Genomic DNA, 16,041 nt, shown 5'->3' on the forward strand with positions numbered 1-16,041 from the left:
ATACACCGTTAATTATGGTAAATGAAAGGTAAAGGCTAGGTTGCATATAAATGTATTCCTACATGAATGGAGGAACCAATGTAAAATGGGACAACAATTTGGAGGACCTGGCCTGTGATATTTGCATATATATTCCACAGAGCTACAAGCACATGTACCTTCTGTAGCTGGTTGTACTAGAGTGTACGTCCATAGTTCATCTAATGTGTGGCCTTTGCCCTTGAACACGGTCCGACTGAACATCCAACCTGCTGCATCTCCTTCCATCTTCCAAGACCTGTCATGAATACAAACATGAAAGATGCTAATATTAAAATAGGCAATGCAACATCAATCATTCTACAATTGATGTAACCACAACAGAACCTCTACAACATGTAAATGTGAGAAGCCTTCATGCTGCATACTTAACAATACTGTTCTGTAATCATATTCAGTGCAGAATCAGTGATCCAGATTGAACAAAAAAGGAAATCTTGAAATTAATTCAACTTATTTGTGGATTAAAAAATTGGTTCAGGTGGTTATTTTTTGCAGACAAGGCCTTCATAAGCCAAACGGTAAAACAATATACAAGCCCATTCCAAATTAGAAATTTGAACCTATCTTCGCACTTTTATCATTGTTTCATGGATGGAAATTTTCAAGGTAAAAATTATGATGTGATTTAATAGATGAGGCATTTAATTACATTGAACCTGCAATCAGTATATACTAATGATGCTATGCAGATGGTCACGACTACTCACTTTCCATGTGTATTCAGTATGACATCTGGTGCCAGATATGAAGTAGAGCCTTTTTAATGTATTCTTGGCATGAGGATCAAGGCTATTAGGTTTCTCAATTACGCCAAAGTCCATCAGCAAATGGTTAACATCTGCTCAAGTTTGTTACGGTAAAATCCAGCATGATATTCATCAGTATAAAATAGAGGCTAGGATAACCAGGAAGGTCACATTGAATGTTTAATGGAAGTGCATTATCCTGCATGTTTCAGAATCATACACATAATTTTCAATCCATTATACATGGCATAAAAAATGGTTTACATACACAAGTTTGTACAAAATAATTCACTCACATAGGATTTCTTAATGGCAAAATTTGCTGTGAAATCTCTGGACAATTTAGATATCTCACATAACAATACCTATAAAAAGTTATTTTCCAGCTCTCAAGAGCAGAAGAGATCAAACCCCAACACTATAAATAGCCAGGCATACCTACCTAGCAACTACAGCTGGTTTGGGGTCATTCCTGGTAGTGATATACCCAGATCCATTGGACAGCATGGTGTAGGGCATGGCAAGAAAAGCAACAAGCCTGTCCAGGAAATCTTGTGGGAGTGTTTTCTGTTTAGCAGCTAGAATCAAATTGACTACATCTACCATCAGGGGATGGTCTGAGGCATCGGTGGTGGTAGGGAAGGTGATGTAGTTGCATTCTGTTACTTCATGGTCCCATTCCTGGGTCTTGGTGATGTCTTTCAGTGTCTCCAAGATACCCTAGCAGAGGAATATTCAAGAATGATGACAACAACAGAAACAATGATTAATAATGGTAACAATATTGATGATGATGATTATGATGATGATGATGATGATGATGATGATGATGATGATGATGATGATGATGATGATGATAATGATAATGATAATGATGATAGTGCTCATGGCCCCATTTATAGTGATATCCGAATTTGCAGGGTCCATGGCTCTCCATCTAAATGTCTTAAAATTCGACACTTTCGGCCAGGTGTAGAATGACAAATTTTAATTCCATTAGTCACCTTGTGAGCAATATAATTATTTGCTTCTTTACTTTGAAGACAATTTCGGTGGGGACAATAATTATGATGATTTAAGTGATGTTTATAATACTGAACGTGCATTTCGACAAGAAAAATGATCAATGCTATAAATATTTATCCCTTAATGCTTTTCCAGCCAGGTGTAGAATGACAAATTATAATTCCATTAGTCTTCTTGTGAGCATTATAATTATTCGTTCTTTACTTTGAAGACAATATCGGATGGGACAATACGATGATCAAAGTGATGTTTAAAATATCGTAACGTGCATTTCAACAAGAATAATTTTGATCCACTCAATATGTTTCTAAAGTAATGTGTGTTTCCCCCAAACAAAATAAATACAACTCGACCACTCTCAAAATCATAGGCGCTGATAGGTATTCCAATGAAGCTATCTCATAATTTTCTATTCACTTTTAGCATGTTATTATGTTACTTATGGTTATGTCACAAATAGTGTCAATTATTTCTACATGTACATGTCATGTATAATTATCATTACATTAACATTTTTGTCCTTCATTATACCTAGGTCAATCCTCTTGCTTCACTCTTATTCAAAATATATTTTTTACCAGAACCTGGAAAATAATTCTGGTTTTTCAGATTAAAAAAAAAAATAAAAAAGATCCCAGGGTACATGTACATGTATATTGTTTGGCATTGAAGAGTATGTAATTCATCCTTTCCAGTCAAGCTTAAGTTCTTCTCGTACATGTCTCAAGAGCAATCCTTCTAACAGAATCTGTAGCTACGGTGATATGTCAAACAGCAATTACACATTCTGTTTCCAGAAGATTGGGCACTCAACCTTAAACATACATGTACAGGATTCAATACTCTTAGAGATGTTGGGCTTTTATTATTGCAGAAACAAGCCACAATGTAACAAAGCAGCATACGTAAATTGTCTTTATAATTTGAATTTTTTTTGTATTTGCAGCCGCCCCTTGAGCATCCCCTGGGGTGGAAACAAACAAGTCCACTATATGAATTTACATGAAGCTATTATTAATATTACTATTATAATTTTGTCTCTATTCATTTGCAAGTGTGCTTTGGCCAAATTATGTAATAAAGGAAGAAAAATATAGCGTATAAGTTCTCAGTTGGCATGCTTAGTGATTATTTGCTTGAAATGTTCCAATATATTTTGATGGGCTTTATGTATTAATGCGCAATTCAACCACCATCACTTTAACTTAAAAATGTTTGATAAAACCTTGTATAATAAATATCTCTATAACTGATAGTCATTCATACATAACTATTTGATGTGATATTGTATTCCACTAGATTTTCTTTCAAGACAGGGTAATCACTGCTTACACAAATATTACAATTAAGTATTATATGTAAACTACATTCCAAGTACAAATACTTCCATCCTGTATGTTATTTGAACAAGATCTTTTCAGGAATAAAGACTTGATTAAACAATGTCATCTCCAGGGTAGGGCAAAGCAACAGTTTGAGAGAAAGGGGACTGAATAGAAATAAACTTGTACCTTGTTAAACAAAGTGAGAGAGATGGCAAAAACATTTGGGTAGAAACAGTCATGGCAACATTTCCATATTTTCCGGTAACCATAATCAAATATATATATGTCTTTGACTCATGAGAATGTAATTCAAACAAATCTATTCTTTGTAGCAGGCATGAACAATACTATTGTTCTGTGTAATTTAGGCTTTAACAATTTAGGACAATGTGGCTTCATGGGTAGTGAGTGCCCTTGTAGTCGGTGAAATATTAAAATTATGTTACAGAATTATTACCTTCAGCAAACTGGGTCACATCACAATTATATCTCACATAGTTATATGTAATGTGCAGGATTCTATCAATTACAATTCTCATACAGACTTTAAGACTTTCCATTAATTTTCAAAGATATATTAATGCCAACCAAAAATAGCAACCCGATACTAAGAACTGTATCTTTCAATTATTTATTAAATAGATGTATACTTGTGTATGATGCAAGTTCTACCAGTCTATCCAGTGATTAAACTTTTAAAGGAGGCAATAATACAATGAAGAAACTTTACTTCATTTTTTTCCTCTAATACATGAGTAAAAATCAAACAGAAAGAGAATTTATTCAATTCGTTTTTTATCTTTCTTTAAAAATACTTTATTTTTGTAGCTATGACATTATGCAAACAAATATTAGACACCAAACGCCTACATGTGTACATGTATTTGTTTCATTCCAGTAACCAAGTCATTGTCCAGTGATGCAAAAACCAGGGCACCCCACGCCAAGGGCGGGTATCCTACCACATGTGAAAGTTTTACATGACTGAACCACAAATATTGATTTTCAATCGTCAGAGAGATTCAAATGAGCAAATCTACTGGTGTATATTTTCCAGGGAAAGAATTTCAGAAGCAAGTTCATGGGTAACAATTTACAACAACAAAAATTCTTCTAAATGCTATCATAATGTTAAGAAATGTAAGAAAATTTAAAATAAATCAAAAGATATTTATTATTTGTCACTTTTAAATCAGATTAATCCTATACAATTTTCCTTTATCAATAGTTGATGTACTGTTTGCAGAAGGTAACATGAACTAGCCGCACAGTGAAAAACATCTCAAACCCAATGGTTATAATCAAATTGCATAAATTTCTCTCTATCTGTATTCATGCAAACATATGAGTATGGATCTTTTCCCTCCCTTTCAAAAAGGGTGAATCATAAACACTCACAGAGGCTCTCTAAGTACAGGAGAGGTCAAGATTAATAATGATGAGTCAACCACAATCACACTCGCAGCAATAATCCATTTTTGTAATGTAATCAAAATTATACGAATCGTTGTTGATTGTATTTTAATAGTCAGAATGCAAATTGCTTACATTACATTTTGTTAAGTAGGACAATTCTTAATGTTTGTCCTACCTAGCAACGATTAATTTATGCAATTTGCATTCTGACTAACAAAACATGTTTATTTGTAACAAGTGAATGAAATAAAATGTAATGAGGCACTGAAAAAAGATTTGTGCAATAAATTTGATTGCATTACCAAAATGGCCTATTTTTAATAGTCATAATTATCATCAATGAAATGATAGTGTTTTTTCTGTGCAAGTGACATGTGCTTTCATGTTGGAGTGTGTGTGGTTTAAATCTTTTTCCCTCTGTCTCTATCTCTGTTTCTCTCTCTCTTTTGTTGTTGCTTTGCTGATGAAGGGCTCTCTGACATCTAACAATACATTACACTAGAACAACGTGAGAACTGCTATTTGTTGTCATATGAATTTTAACTTAAATATTCATTTTAAATGTTTCACAGATATAAATTGCACTTCTACAGTTTCATATCTAGACAAAATGAAAAGAGATATTGCCAGTGTACGAAGCACTTGATAAGCTACAAGTGGTACACAAAATGTACTATATGAACCATGACCTTACATTTTATGTTCTTCTTCATAGAATGTGTTTCAAATCAATTCACTTCTTACTTTGTAATCTACATAGTACATGTAATAAAACACCTGTAAAGTGTACGGGAATTAATCCAGTATTGGATTATAAAAGACCTATTCAGGGTACAGAAGCTAATCTCTCATGGGATTACTTGCAAAAGCTCCAACGTGATCAATCATAAACCATGTAAATATACATTGGAGTAATGAGACTCTAATGGATGATTAAAATATGTGTGAATCATGAAATGCATGTAGCAAAACTTTAAGAAATTTCCTTAACATTTAGTTAAATCCGACCAAAAAGCTATAATCACACAATTCTGATTGTAAGTGCAAGTATGCATACTGAACCAAAAAGAAAAATATGAATCCTAAATAATAATTTGCCAATTTAACGGAGACCCAAATCATTTTAGCTTGCTATTATGTTGAGAGCACATATTCTTTTTTTATTCATTGTTGCAATGATGAGGTGAGAACAAAATAATACCCCACCATGTAGTTACCTTTGCATTAGATGATACAACAGCACTAGATCCATGGAGACTGTAGAGGCTCCCTGCAAGCTCCACCTTCTTCTCCCAAGATCTGAGCTCATGATGGACACCTATAAGCTGCCAACCTGTGCTGGAATCTATCGGCAGGAGCTGTAGAGACGAAAAGATCATGTAGAGATTATTCAATACATCTTCTATCTCACTGATCATATAACATTATAACTTTAAAACTTCAACAACTTCAACAAATTCATGTTATATACGGAACCAATATACTTTGAGGAGGATTAAGCCTTCACGTACCTCCCAGAATAAGGGAGCCCCCCCCCCCCCTTCTATTCTCTCAGTGACAAGGTAGTGTATCAAGGATAGAATTCAGAATATGTAGAACCCTCAGAGTGGGATAGTAGGGGTTAGTCTACATGAATACAATGATTACAATCCATGCACAAATGTCACAAATGTTTTAGAGAGAGGAATAGCTCACTACATACATGTACCTGCAGATTGCAGTGCAGTGAATAATATCAAAACCAAGATACTTAAACAACCATGCCAAGCTTTTGGTTTGTTTACTTATGATGGCAATGAGAAGGTCCTAATGAGTATGATGTTCAGAACGATAATGATATTGATAATGATGATGATGGTTGTGGTGATGGTGAGGATTACAATTATGATAGTGATGATGGTGATCAGAAGATGATGATTTATGGTGATGATTACAATAATGATGATGATAAAGATATGATGATGATGTGATGGCGATGAAGATGTGGTGATCATGATGTGATGATGGTGATGAAGATTACAATGACAAAGGTGATGATATTATTAATTGTAATAACAAAATTACCTTTTGGGAGAAGAGTTGTTGGAAGACTTCTAGTCCCTGAGGTGGCTGCCCGGGTTCATCTGTAGTTAGTCCTTCATCTTCCTATAAATAGTCAAATAGGTAGAAAGCAAGGAAGAATCATAATACGAGTGAAACAAAGAAGTGAGAGAAAAAGAGATAAATGAAGAAAAATAGAGAGAGGGAAGGGAGAGGGAGAGGAAGAGAGAGAGGGAGAGGGAGGGGAGGAAATATATATATGCAAGTGTAACATTCAATACAAAAGAACACTTTTGGTTCAATTTTCAAAGAATATCCTCATTATGAGAATGTAATTTCAAAAGAACAATGCCAAATTTAGTTTGGTCTATGAATTAATTACAATTTCTTGTCTTCTTTTATAACAGCCTGCCCTAAAGATTTTCCCAACTTTGTATGACCTCAACCACTCTAGTCTAGTTCCTGAAAAAGTGATATAAAAATAATTGCATGTACAGTGTACCATGCTATGATCAACTGTACATGTGTGTACTAGACCATTTTCTTAATGTAATTTAATTTAATGCACAAATCTTTAAGTGCCCCGTTACAAATTATTTCATTCACCCGTTACATATATATTTGTATTTCAATAGTCAGAATGCGGATTGCATATATATATATCACATGTCGTGAGGTAGGACAATCCGTAATGTTTGTCTTACCTAGTAACAAATGGTCTATTGATAATGTCATCACATTAATCTAACAGAATTTAATACTTACAGTGCTACATTGATTGATTGCATTACCCAGTAATCTAACCTTCAAAGAACTGCAGTCTACAGTCTATAGCAACTTTTCATTTCAGATTTTGTGGGAATTTTTCAAAAAGCACGTAACAGTATGACTGGCGTTGTAGAAAAAAACACTTCCTCATTTTCACTTTCAAAAATGAAGGTTGCCTGCCACTTTGACAATTTCTACCTCCACTTTCATTAATAACATGGAAATAAGCTCTTGACTTGTGCTTGAAGTCTTAATCAATGACCTACAATATATTGCATACATGAACATGGATGCCAGGATTATTCTCTTAGAAGTGTCAGCTATCTGATAGTAACCATATTGCCATGTGGATGACAGGAAAGCCTCAAAGTTATAACTTCCTCCATAATTTGGAAACTTTCTAGTTAGTGCTACAAAGTTTGTTGACCCAACTAATTTTGTGGCAATTTGCCCAAATTCTTTATGAAATGTCTTTGTCTATGTATTCTGAAATTACTATACAAGCAGCTAGCTCACAATGTATAGAACCTTATTATTCATCTTCTTGCTGCTAATGCCATGCATGGACTCCCATTGCCCTGGTAATGCTTTTGTATTGCCCCCACAAAATACACAAAAGATCTGAATTGAGATTATAGTGACTTACTTCTCTAACTTTTGTCTGCATGGGGGTATTATTTGAGAGTTTGAATATGACTCAAAATAATTCCTTACGCGTAATTGGTAGAAAGATAAGGTACTTAGAAAAAGAAAAAAACAAACAAACAAACAAGTAATTCTTCTTTAAAGAAAAAAGTACAGGTACAATGTAGTTAATGCACACACACACACACACAGTATACATGAAAGTAGGCTGTAATCAGCACTCAAAATACACGGGGGCGGTGGGCGATTCGCCCCCGTGAGCTATATAATCGCCCCCGTGGAATTATAAAATAAAGATTATCTTTTCTGTTATAACTTTAACACAATATTGAGTTTCAATTTACAAACCTTAAGCCAAGATTTCTCGTTCTATGAGTAGGCCTTATTATTATTAGCGATTCAGCTCGCAGTGCAGTGCCGCCGTCAACAGTGGTTATAGGCCTACTGCGCCGTTAGTAACGGTACGTGTGCACGCTGCCGCGCCATGTCTGCTGGAGCAAGGGCAGAAACATGGTGATGGGGAAGTTTTTCGTTGTGAAAGCGTAAACCCGCTGAAATCTGGTGATTTCAAAATGACCAGCAAATAATGAACCTCGACCAGTAAATCAATATTAGGGACTTTTAGATTTGCACGATGAGAACGTGGACTGCAAGGACGTCACATGACTTGTGACTGCCAATGCCTTAAAAGACCAAGATGTCGTGGAATGATATGGTAACCTGGGCAGATCTACGGGGGGGGGGGGGGGGGGGATAGAAAAACATAGAAAAACGCCATAAATGTGTCCAGATCGACCCACACAGTAAGATGTTAGTAGATGCCAGGAAAACAATACGGGGGTTCAAAATAGCAACAAAAAAAAGGTCGTGGACGATGCTTCGCATGTAAGTAGATGCCAGGAAAACATCACTTACGGGGGTCCAAAATCAGGGGCGGATCAGGCCGGCGGCAAGAGGAGGGGGGGGGGCCAAATCTTGAGAAAATATTTAGCGGCGAATCGGCGAATGAGCGGAGGGGGCGGGGGGCTGGATAAATGCACATATATTTGTTTTTTGGGGGTCCAGTTTTTGGGGAACATTTTTGCGCCGTCTTAGTCGGCCGGTAAATATTAAAGCGGGGGAGGGGGATGCTGGAGAGGAGGACCACTAATTTATTTCATTTTGTTAAGGAGGGGAGGTGAAGCGCCGTTTTAGCATGACTTTCTTTTAAACTCTTACTTTCACCTATCTCAGATAACCCTAAGTTTTTGGTTGCTGCTTTATATGTAGTTGATAATGCATGATTGAAATAAAGAGAGATAGAGAGAGAGAGAACCACCATCATTTTGCAATGGTTCAGGGTTTGTGTAATATACATTTGAAAACATTTCTTAGCGTCTCAACCCTAACAAAAATAGCGAAACTATTTTTGAGGAAAAGCATTATACTGAACTGAATAAAGAATAATAACTTTATATTGGCTCATACTAATACTGATAGATTAGGTCAGATTAGGAGAAGTGTATTCTTGAAGTGTCTCTCTTGGAGAGACACTTGATATGGAATTTTTAATGGGCAACTGAACCTGTCATGAACTGACAGATCACTATTGATGATGATGATTCTTTAATGAGTATTTTACATTGAATGGAACGTCTCAACTCAGTAAGCATGGCTGAGATTTGTAAAAGTTGTTTTTACAAAGAAGATTCGGGTGAATAGCAGTGCTTATTCAAAAACAATCCTTGCATCAATTTGAATCACAATCATTATTTGTCGCTTAATCCCTTATAATGACTTTGTTTTCTTTCTCGTTTGCAAGGGGAGAAGAAGATATTTCACGTTAAAGACATCATAAAGATCAGTGTTGTATGCGTATATATTATATACACAGGCCCCGCGGAACGTTTATCAAAGTGGGGGGCTAAAGTATTTACGATCAGGTAGAGGGTAGTGAGCGTAAATTGGTGGGGGGGGGTTCAGGGGTTTTAGGCATTTAATTACGGTCAATGAAGCACAAATATTTTGATGCCGCATTTGTGTCACTGGCAGGTAAGGGGGCGTTTTTATTTTATTTCTTAAGGTAAAATTTACGTTACTATCCTATTTTTTACCGGTTTGGGCGGCTAGGAGGGGGGGCGGGCCGGTAGAATCGGCCCGTGGATCCGCGCCTGTCCAAGATAGCACACACACAAAATCGCCTCGCCGCTATGCGTCTCAGTAAAGAAAGAATGTAAATGTTGCTCCCAATAATGAGGAGGAATAATGTGCAGAACGGGAAGAAATCGAAAGAATGTCATCACGGAATGAAAGTCAGTAACAGCTATGTAGCTTGTAAATTTGTAAGAGGGAAAATGCTGATTAAAATGATAATGATGAAATAGCATTATTGAGGAGTATCATAGGTACCAATTCAATGGATATTTGTATAAAAAAGAGGCCCCGTCAGTACTAAAAGAGCCCCCCTGAGAAGGCTCACGGGGGCTCTTTTTTGGGGGGAAGAGCCCCCGTGGACAAAAAAATTATTTGAGCCCTGACTGTAATTATAAAAAGATAGCATAGCATTGCTTTTCCTACAATTCGATTTTTTACCTGCATCTCCAGATATTGCTGTTGCTAGCAAAGAAAGGTAACTATTAATTTTGTTGAACAAATTGCTTGCCAAGAAAAGCAGCAATACTCACATCTATTCAGAATATAGAGAGATTCAGTGCATACTGTATGAGGAGATACACATACAGGCCTGCAATACATGTACCCCCTGTATATGTAGCAGTGATCCTTTTCATTTCCGTTCACAGGATTTCGCTGTATACAAAAAAACATTGAATATGAGTGCAATACATGGCAATTACTGATAGCTATCTGTTGTTGCCTTGTTTTACATGCACTTGAAATATTCCTCTCAATGACAGAACAAATAGAGAATAACTTTTTAATGAGATTGCAGTCTCATCAATTTGCCAATTTGAAATCATAGTTCGACTTGTTATACAGTGTGTACACTACATTTTCCAACTATCACTTGCAGTTTCTAAAGATTTTCATGCTTTCAATTCATTATCAAGGTTGGATTTCCTTTCAGCTTAAAACATCAATATCATTTGAAAAAGGAAACAGGTGTCAGAAGGAAGTGAGTGGGATGAGAGCGATGTTATTTATATTACTCTGACTAGACCTTAGAGCTGTATCCATCATGTTTCCTTGTTACTACCATTGAGGCTCATTCACACATGATGAGTACAAAATTGCAGCAGTTTACAGTGGCAGACTTTTAAGAAATATTTTTTTTAAAGGGGAAAAAGAAGAAGCTGTGTGGGACACTGGTCCTTCATGTACAACTACACATACAGTACTCACACATTTGTATGTTATAATGTAAGAGTTGTGAAGCAAAGTTTACCACCCCCCCCCCCCCCCCTCTTTGCTTTACCACATCATACATGTACATGAACTAGCTATTAGGTCGTTTTCAGATATGACACAGCAAAACTGTGGCGTTTTTTTTTTACAGCGATTTACTCCAGGAAATGTGAACAAACCATTGGTGTGTACAGTGCAAATTATACTACAGTACAATGACATGGAATGAATGATAAAAGGAAATACTTCCAACCAGGGCAGAGACAGGACAAGATCCGGGATCCAGGGATTCACTTCCTCTACCTCTCAACACGTGATCTCCATTTAACACTTGTTTATGAACATTCACCATTCTCAAGAAGAGTAAACAGAGTGAAATTGTCTTAAAGAACAACCAAACTCAAACTAAACTTGTCTTAATGGGTGTATAAGGAACAGTAATCCATGTAATGATGTGATAATGAAATGCCTGATGACTTTTTAAACTTTCCATCCATTAGCCCTAAATCAAAGCGCAAGTTTAACCCATTTGCAAAGGGAATTGAATAAATAGAGAAGAATTAAACAAACAAAACAGTGAAAGTTTCATAAAATTCTGACAAAAAAGAAGAAAGTTATGAAATTTTTATGTAATTTCATTAAAATATGATATGTATCTCATACAACCTGTAGGGTGTATGCAAATGACCAAGTTTATGATGTCAAAACAAATCTTTTATCCTACAAAAAAATACAGCTATAGTGATTTTGCACATATTGGTATACCATGGAGATTCAAGCCATGTTTTACATTCCCAGAGCAGAAAAGTGATATTTTTGTTAACTCTTGTACAAAACGGATAAAGAAAATTGAGGGGATGACATCAGAAACTTACTTATTTGCATACAGCATATATACATGTATGTGATACTGTATATGTCAAAAAATGTTATGTTTACAACAAAGAACTTGGTTTGAGAACCAACTGCACATCGACAGGCATTTAATAGCCAATAACTTACATGTTCAACTGGGCAACAAACCAATCAGCTAATGAACTAAATGTTTAACAACATGCAATCAGGTATACTACAATGGGAGAAACTGTGACCCAGAAAAATACAAAATTAAAGGTAATACAAAGTTTTGGTATGTGGTCATGAATTTGGTTCAAATGAACATAATGGAAGCAAATGCGATTCTACAATATTAAGTGATCGTTGTCGCGGTTGAAAACGAGTCTAAAGTTTTGAAATTGTAAATAATAAACTCTTTATGCTGTATAGCTCCCTCTCAAGGTCAAGATATTAATCAAGCTATAAGACAGTGTTTCTTGACTAAAATCGACCGATTAGCTCTTCCCATTTCTAAATTATATATCACAACTACATATCACTATGAACATGTCTGACAAAGAAAGCGGACAAAATATACAGTTCCTCAGGGAGACAAAGGAACATCCCTTCACTGCTATTATGTAAAAATTTGTAGAACAGGTGTCACATATGCATATTCACCTTTTTACATAATAGCAGTGAAGGGATTTCCCTTTGTCTACCTGAGGAACTGTATATTTTGTCCGCTTTCTTTGTCCTCCATGTTCATAGTGTATTATGAGATTTTCATGGTTGCAGCTAATATTGTACGGCCGTATAGGCGCTAATGGCAATTTATCAAAATTTACCGGGAGCACCGGTAAATTTGTATATTCAATTTTTCTCGAAAGCAGAAGTGTTTTAGGGGCTAATTTTTCTAGTGCTTATAAAACATACACAGGGGCTCCCAAATATATCAAAATTGTAAATAATCACCATCCACCCAATTTATATAAATTTCCCAAAACTTTGTATTACCTTTAAGGCCCCTTTGAAAATATTTGGAAAAGGAAATGTTGACAAACTAATAAAATCTCTATTTTGTTATACTGTATTACTGTATCATTGAAAGCTTTGAGCGAGTAAATACATGTAGAATGAAGTCTAAAGTGATAGAATAACACCAGTCCTGTGAAGCACACAGATAAATAATATCACATCACCGGTATTAAGTAATATAAGTATTTCCTTCCTGATTAATGTGATCATACAACCCAAAATCTTTAGACGAAATAGCTTCACAATCACATTTCAAAAACAAATTAAATTGTTCACACACTTGGAGGCTAATCTTGAGTGGCAGTATAAAGAGGCACTTGAAGGCAATGACATATTCACAAGCAAATTCACAAGCAAAGTTGAATAGCTGAAGGAAATTCAGGCTCAAAATTTTGATCTAAAATGAGTATTACATGTAGATTGGATTACAAATGGATCAATGTTGTCACTATAGCTGTATTTTACATGTACACTGCCTGCAAGCAAAAACCATCAGTTTTTCTCACATTCAGGTGTTTCTTTTGAAGATGCTAAGCAACTACCCATAAAACATGAGGAAAATCTCAAATAAAAAAATCCATCTCTGGAGTGTGGAATTTTTAAACGCATGCAGAGTGGAGACAAGTGGCACATGAGCGACCTCCTCCCCCCCCCCCCCCCCCAAAAAAAAAAAAAAAAAAATTATCAAACACTACCGGTTTCTAAATTAATCTTATTATTTTTTCCAGTAGTGTTAATGGCAGTCTGAAAAACCAATGGTTTGGTTTTTTAGCTTTGTAAATGGGCCTTTATGTCCAGACAAGAGTGTATTCTGATAAAAAGAGAAGGTCATGCTCATGTTTGCCTCATCTGTTTATCCATTTCTCTTCATAGGCAAAAGTTTTGGTAAGGGGGGAAAAAGCATCCTACAAATAGATAACTGCAAAGAAATTTAAGAAAATTAATTGTTAATAAATAACTACCCATGAATTTAGATGAGTGCCTTAAAGGTACTATGTCCCATTTGCAGGCCAAAGAAATGAAAAGGTTAAATTCCAACGGCATTTCAAAGATAATACTAATTTAGAACTTCCCTAAAAAAGGTGGGGCTTGAAAATGTCTTCAAGTGGGAAAATAATGACTATTAGTTGTCAAATCGACTTAGAAGCTATAGAGCCAATAAGTAATAGTCTTGATTTTCAGACCATTGTACCGAATGGTCATCATACGTTTTATGCGGCGCAAAGATTCAATCAGTTTAATTTTGGCCATCACAAGAAGTGGGTTATTGATGTAGACAAATGCTCATGTACCCTTTACAGCTCATTTTATGTATGTTATTACCAAAGAAGAAAAAAAGCCAGCCAGTCACTCAATAGTGTCTGGCAGTGAAGTCTAGCAAGTAAACGAGTTTCCTTGCATAATTTAAATATTAGGACACTGCTTAAATTTCACAGATAGGACATACATGACATATTCATAATTCATGCAAATTTCTACAGAATTTGAGGTGGGCTGCAAAAGGGACACAGTACCTTTAAACTAAAAAAATATAACGCCAAGTGTACAATGTAGGCTTACAGTATGCCGGCCTACCAGTGGCCAAACTCTAAATATCAATTTTATACATTACTGTATTAGTAATAGCACATCAATACTGTTGATTTTCTTTCTGCTCTTTTGGATTGAAAGCACTATACAAATGAAAAAACAATACCGGTAGTGACCTTTTAGACCTGACCACTGCCACTGGACCTGAGTGAAATGAAAAGAAATCAATACCTGAAGGCTTTCTTTTATTTCTTAAGAAAAGGCAGAAATCTTTACATCCAGGTTCCAGGCTCTTCTGAGAAAGTATTTGGCCTATATTTTTTCCCTGTCAATTGTCACGATTGAAGGTACTCAAAGGATTTTTTTTCTTCAAAAGAAAGCACACAAAAGTTCTCTTGCATGAAATAGGCCGGTTGTTCACTCTCCTGAACCATGGAACCCATGGAGAAAAAAAACATTGTAAAGGGGGAAGGGTCAACAAACTTTTTCTCCTAAACTTGAAATGGTGCCAATATTTAGGTTGAACAAACTTTTTAGCTGGACTACACAAGGTCAGAATAAAATAGTTCTAAGCAAATTTCTCAGGTTTAGTAGTTTCACCAGGGAAAGATGGTTCCACTTCTTGTGTTATTATTTTCACTTTCTTTTCACTGTCATGACATGCACATCCTCTGTTTAAATATAGGCTATGGTGAAGTGGGATATTGGGATATTGCATGTGTGCCAAAAAAACACACCCAAAAATGATAATTTTTAAAAAATGGATAGAAACTGGTCAACTTAGTACAGTAACTCCATTGTTGCATCAACAATATCATGTGTTATTTATTACAGAGTTTAATTTGAACAAATAAATGTACATTTAGAGAAAATGATGATCTCTCAGATGAATATCTTCATCGTCATGTTGGCCCCCATGTAATATAATTTACATTCCAACAGAAAGTAGTTTCAATTTGTAATGTAACAGATCTATATGAATTAAATAATACATGCACAGATATACATGTAGATGTGAAATCTGTTGGGAAATTTGAACTTTGAGTAAATTTTCATTTAAAAGTACATGTACATGTACATGTATAGTCACTGACTGAGACTATACTCATGCAGAGTACAATATTTCACCCCTAGGGCTGGCCCCAAATTAACTACAACAAGCCTTTGCCAGGTCAACAAACTTTTCCACTGAGTATACTGTGTATAATCTTAACTGGAATGCCATGGCATCACCTGCCCAGTTTGAGCAAGTGGTACACTATTTATTGATAAAACAAAACAACTTTAATGTTCTTGAGATGCAAGTG

The 16,041-nt window shown here is 35.5% G+C and overlaps 1 protein-coding gene across 2 annotated transcripts in view; it reads right to left on the reverse strand.

Annotated features, from left to right (window-relative positions):
• LOC115917965 overlaps nt 1-16,041 on the reverse strand; it is a 30,146-nt gene that overhangs the window by 9,074 nt on the left and 5,031 nt on the right. For both annotated transcript variants that reach the window (XM_011675219.2, XM_011675220.2), the window contains exons 3-6: nt 6,620-6,700; nt 5,773-5,913; nt 1,231-1,508; nt 159-277 (exon numbers count right to left, since the gene is read on the reverse strand). In XM_011675219.2, the coding sequence (XP_011673521.2) occupies nt 159-277; nt 1,231-1,508; nt 5,773-5,913; nt 6,620-6,700 (619 nt within the window). The remainder of the gene's footprint in view (nt 1-158; nt 278-1,230; nt 1,509-5,772; nt 5,914-6,619; nt 6,701-16,041) is intronic.

This window comes from Strongylocentrotus purpuratus, unplaced genomic scaffold (assembly GCF_000002235.5).
Source record: "Strongylocentrotus purpuratus isolate Spur 01 unplaced genomic scaffold, Spur_5.0 spur5_scaffold_5, whole genome shotgun sequence".
Classification (NCBI taxonomy): Eukaryota; Metazoa; Echinodermata; class Echinoidea; order Camarodonta; family Strongylocentrotidae; genus Strongylocentrotus; species Strongylocentrotus purpuratus.